We start from the raw sequence: 5870 nt of genomic DNA, 5'->3' as shown, positions 1-5870 counted from the left end.
AGATGATTGTTAGAATTTTGATGGGGACCAAAGTAATTTTGTTCATTAGTGTGAATATAAAGGATTCCCAAATATTAGTCTAAACGTGATTAAAATTCGTCTGTATCGAAGCAAATTCTGAATTATTGGCACGTGCCAAAAATTAGAAAGCCAGGACACCATCTGGGTGATGTCACAGGTCACGTGGGGGGTTTTCACCGCTAGCTGCGATGCATGCTGGGATAGAAATTTAAAACTGAAGAAGGTAAGATGGAGGAGAGAGACAGTAGAAGTGGAAGAAGCGAGGAAGACCGGCGATATACACAGAAAGTGCGAAGAAAAGACGTCATTTGGAGTGAGAGGAAAAGAAGATCAACGACGGTGAACACTGGGAACCAAAGGATCGCTGGGAGCAACTGCGATCTGACTCACGTGAATTTGCAGTGCTGCTTTTATAATGATGCTGAAAAAGGTGAAAAAGTCATCATAGACTACTAGAACAAATTTCTTAACACACTTTCATTGTAAAGATAACTATAAAGTGTGAAATTTCCCCTTTTTTCTGTTTTTCATACAATATGATCAAAGGACATAATAAGTCTAAGAATCACCCTAATATATTTTTGTCAGTAAATAATTAACTGAGGAAAACTCTGTGGTTGTTTGTTTGCTTTGATGGTAGCATTTATGAACAATAAACAAATAGCACAACAGACTGTTTTTTTTTAGCATTTATTGAGACACTTCTCAAGTCGTTGCATCTGACATGACCTTTTTTCGAATTCCAGAGAATATAAGTTTTCATTCATCATGATAGCGCAAGCAAAGCTATATGAAAACCTCAAATTTTGCCCATTTAGCACAGAAGCATAAACTGCAACAACATACAGTTGCAGATTAATCCAAGAAATCAACCATAATGTGAATATTTGTTTGAATAGCTATTTGCTTGTGAAAGCAAAACAATGACCGCAATGAAGACACTAATATACAGGAGAGACATCAGGATTGTGGATGCAATGTTGATTCCTGCCGCGGTCTTGCCGTAGTGCCTGGCCCCCTCCAGGTCTCCAACCATCTTTCGGTCTCTGGCCTGAAAAGACAAAGAACATAACAATCCTAAACCCAGGGGTGACAGAGTACTTTACATAATTAAATATTTATTGTGCCATTCATTTGGTGCTGCTTATTTAGGCCCAGGTCATAGTGGCACCAGATTAAACAGACAGTCTGCACTTCCCTATCTTTGTCCAAGTCCTGTAACCCTTCCTGGGGATTACAAGACATTCTCAAGACAGCTGGGTGATGTAGTCCTTCCAGTGTGTCTCAGGCCTTGGGGCCTCCTTACAGTTGGGCATGCCTTGAAGACTGACTCCTTTTAATGCAAAGAAGCAGCGGATCTACTCTGAGTCCCTCTTAAATATTTGAACCTCTCACCCTGTACCAGAGTGTAAGCACAGATACCTTAGGAAAGAACCTAATTTCTGCCATTTATCTCCGCAACCTTGTCATTTTGGTCATTACACAAGTTCACAACCATAGGAGTGTAATTCAAATGGAAAATCAAGACTCTCACTTTCTGGCTCATCTCTTTCCTCACCACAGTGGTCCAGTACAGCATCCACAGGACCTATATAGCTCCAGTCTGTCTGTTGCTCTCATGCTGCATCTTACCCTACTTGTGACCAAGACCCTCAGATATATATACTCCTCCATTAAGGGCAGTAATTTTCCTCTAACCCAGATGGGACAGTCCACCCTTTTCCAACAGAGAACCACGGTCTCAGATTGGGAGTTGCTGATCCTCATCCTACTCAATTTCAATTCAATTTTATTTATATAGCGCCAAATCACAACAAACATTGCCCCAAGGCACTTTATATTGTAAGGCAAGGCCATACAATAATTACATAAAAACCCCAAAGGTCAAAATGACCCCCTGTGAGCAAGCACTTGGCGACAGTGGGAAGGAAAAACTCCCTTTTAACAGGAAGAAACCTCCAGCAGAAAGGCTCAGGGAGGGGCAGTCTTCTGCTGGGACTGGTTGGGGCTGAGGGAGAGAACCAGGAAAAAGACATGCTGTGGAGGGGAGCAGAGATCAATCACTAATGATTAAATGCAGAGTGGTGCATACAGAGCAAAAAGAGAAAGAAACACTCAGTGCATTATGGGAACCCCCCAGCAGTCTACGTCTATAGCAGCATAACTAAGGGATGGTTCAGGGTCACCTGATCCAGCCCTAACTATAAGCTTTAGCAAAAAGGAAAGTTTTAAGCCTAATCTTAAAAGTAGAGAGGGTGTCTGTCTCCCTGATCCGAATTGGGAGCTGGTTCCACAGGAGAGGAGCCTGAAAGCTGAAGGCTCTGCCTCCCATTCTACTCTTACAAACCCTAGGAACTACAAGTAAGCTGCAGTCTGAGAGCGAAGCGCTCTATTGGGGTGATATGGTACTATGAGGTCCCTAAGATAAGAAGGGACCTGATTATTCAAAACCTTATAAGTAAGAAGAAGAATTTTAAATTCTATTCTAGAATTAACAGGAAGCCAATGAAGAGAGGCCAATATGGGTGAGATATGCTCTCTCCTTCTAGTCCCCATCAGTACTCTAGCTGCAGCATTTTGAATTAACTGAAGGCTTTTCAGGGAACTTTTAGGACAACCTGATAATAATGAATTACAATAGTCCAGCCTAGAGGAAATAAATGCATGAATTAGTTTTTCAGCATCACTCTGAGACAAGACCTTTCTAATTTTAGAGATATTGCGTAAATGCAAAAAAGCAGTCTTACATATTTGTTTAATATGCGCTTTGAATGACATATCCTGATCAAAAATGACTCCAAGATTTCTCACAGTATTACTAGAGGTCAGGGTAATGCCATCCAGAGTAAGGATCTGGTTAGACACCATGTTTCTAAGATTTGTGGGGCCAAGTACAATAACTTCAGTTTTATCTGAGTTTAAAAGCAGGAAATTAGAGGTTATCCATGTCCTTATGTCTGTAAGACAATCCTGCAGTTTAGCTAATTGGTGGTGTCCTCTGGCTTCATGGATAGATAAAGCTGGGTATCATCTGCGTAACAATGAAAATTTAAGCAATGCCGTCTAATAATACTGCCTAAGGGAAGCATGTATAAAGTGAATAAAATTGGTCCTAGCACAGAACCTTGTGGAACTCCATAATTAACCTTAGTCTGTGAAGAAGATTCCCCATTTACATGAACAATTATAATCTATTAGATAAAATGATTCAAACCACCGCAGCACAGCACATCCTAGACACTTGACACTGAGCAAGAAGAAACCACTGGAGCCCACCAAGGGTATCATCTTGGAGAATGGCAGCTGGTGCAGTTTTAAGGCCCCTTTCACACAGGGCCTGCGTGGAGTTGCATTGTGCGTATCTAGTATGCGGAATGGCTGCATATGTTGCACGCGGGGGGTGTTAGCCCACCTTTTCTTCTTCCGTGGTTTCTGTGGTTTTGAAGCTTCACTGCCAGCAAAGTTCAGCAGAGTCCAGCCGGATGAATAAAATGTAGCAATGCAGGTATGTACTTGTAAAAAACCTTAAGTCTTTTTCAGACTGACGTAGGGCAGCGTAAAATTGCGGCGGTATTGCGTACAGTAGCGGAGTGTTGCATAGAGCATTGCATCCAGTGAACTACACCAAATGTACACAAAATTTTAACTTGTTAAAAAAAATTTAATTAAACATGTTAAATTTTCACTGACTCCTTTGCGTCCCTCAGGGTATTGCCACATAGGGCTTCATAAGCTCAGTGTCGCTGGTACGCCGCATTACGCAACTCTATGTTGGCCCGGTGTGAAAGGGGCTTAAGGGATCATCCACTGCACGGCGGCACCCAGGTCCAAACCTGAAGTGGCTCATGTGGGTGAGCACCTGTAACATCCTTTCACTCAAAAATAAAACAAACAACAGATAATTATTTGTATATGTACCTAAATTGTGGCACAGTACTGTACTTTTGAGAGACTACCTGTGTAGAATTGTACAAGTTTGAAAAATAAGATGTGATTTCCAAGATACAGTTGTAACAAAGATGGATTTTACAATATATGATGCAAGTTCCTTTGGCTTCTCTCTTTTTCACTCGGAGTTGCTACAGCAGAAATAACTTCACATTACATGGAGTATGAGCAGGGGTGGCCTTGAATCAGGAACCTTCTGCTCAGGAAACAAGCTCACGCACCATTTGTTCCACCAGCACCACCGCATATTCTCAATGCGAACAATATTTTACTGGCTGTCTGAATTTCTAACAGATTGGTCTACAAGAATGTTTTTGATATTTGCTGATATTTGGATTCCAGACACCTTAATTTGTGGTGCTGAGATGAAAATTACATGTTAAAAAAAAAAAAAGAAAAAATCAATTACTAAATAAAAAAACACAATTCTTTCAATACAAACACACAGAAATGTGGGTGTTTGTATGTATGCAACATTCTGCAATATTGCATTTACAGTTATTATTATTTTTTTAAAAAATCATACATTGTGATTTCTGGATTTTTTTTTTTTTTTTTTTTTTTAGATTATGTCTCTCACAATGGACATGCACCTAAGATGAAAATTTCAGACCCCTCCATGATTTCTAAGTGCGAGAACTTGCAAAATCGCAGGGTGTTCAAATACTTATTTTCCTCACTGTAGATTATTCTGGATAACAGAAAATTAGTATGCGAATCTTGGCATTTTTAAGGAGTGGAGCTGCCACAGTCAAACTCACCTTAACAGAGAAGATGAGAGCTGCGTCCGAGGCAGCAGCAGAAGCCCGAATTCAAGCTGTAGAAGAAGCAGCACAGGGACCAGACGATGTGGTCTTTAGGAGGCTCAGTGCTGATGTTCACGGCGGTGTGTTGATAAAGCACTGGGCCTCCTTGCTGATTTGGAAACCCTCCAGTGCCTCCCTGCTGCAGTGGCATAGCCTGTTCTGGGTATTGGTGAGGATTCATTTTGTCTGCTTGACAGGGCACAAAGAGACTGTGTGTAGAGGAAGTGTAGAGGAGCCTTTCAGCATGGCTGAAAATGTTCTTGGGTCTTGCAGTTCCCCTTGACTTTTTTTTTCTTGCTTGAGTTTTTATTTCCCCAAAGCACGAGACACAGGAAACAAAGCAAATACATATTGTTAGTTCAGCCAAGAACTTCAATTTTTCTTCCAGGTTTTGTAGAATTTATTGCACTCACCTCTGCAGCAAGTACAGCGTTGGAGTAGAACTGAGGAAACAATTTTATATTTTGAAGCCATCTCAGAAACATTTGGTTTGGTTGGTAAAACATTTTGAAAAGTGTAGACTCTCCGAAACCATACTTGATCAAAATGTAAGTCCCTTCAGCTGCTCCTTGTTTGCGCTCAGGGGCCACAGCAAGTCCAAGGTGGATCTGCATGTTGATTTGGCACAAGTTTTACACAGGATGCCCGTTCTCACACAACTCCGCCTTATATGGAGGAATGTGGCAGGAGTGGGACTTGAACCAGGAGCCTTCCACACTGAATCCAAGCACTCTAAACACTTGGCCACCATCCTTGCCCAAAAGTTTTTCTCAATCAATATATCAATAATAAATCTGACTGGATTTATATATATATATATATATATATTATATAATAGCCATTTATAGACCTCTTTACAATAAATACCCGATTTGAACTTAGATTAGACATTAATTAGAGAGAATTTTATTGATCCCTTGGGAAGATTCCTCAGGGAAACTGAGGTTCACCATTGTAAAGAAACCACAGGGTAATATGTACAACAATACACAGAGTATCAAAGTGAAAGTAAAAAAGAAAAACAGTTTGCAGTATAAAGACACAATATAAATGCCAGACATACTAATACAATAACATGCTTTTGGAGGGTGGTAT

The 5870-nt window shown here is 40.6% G+C and overlaps 1 protein-coding gene across 1 annotated transcript; it reads right to left on the bottom strand.

Annotated features, from left to right (window-relative positions):
• Nucleotides 1-828: 828 nt before the first annotated feature.
• Nucleotides 829-4956, bottom strand: LOC117515434 (dispanin subfamily A member 2b-like). The gene is given in 3 exon segments (XM_034176000.1): nt 829-1072; nt 4731-4755; nt 4757-4956. Coding segments are annotated over 3 exon segments (408 nt in total). The 3' UTR covers nt 829-889.
• Nucleotides 4957-5870: the final 914 nt, after the last annotated feature.

Source organism: Thalassophryne amazonica, chromosome 8 (genome assembly GCF_902500255.1).
Source record: "Thalassophryne amazonica chromosome 8, fThaAma1.1, whole genome shotgun sequence".
NCBI lineage: Eukaryota > Metazoa > Chordata > Actinopteri > Batrachoidiformes > Batrachoididae > Thalassophryne > Thalassophryne amazonica.
The sequence above is the reverse complement of the archived record's forward strand: the minus strand, read 5'-3'. Positions and strand labels throughout refer to the sequence as shown.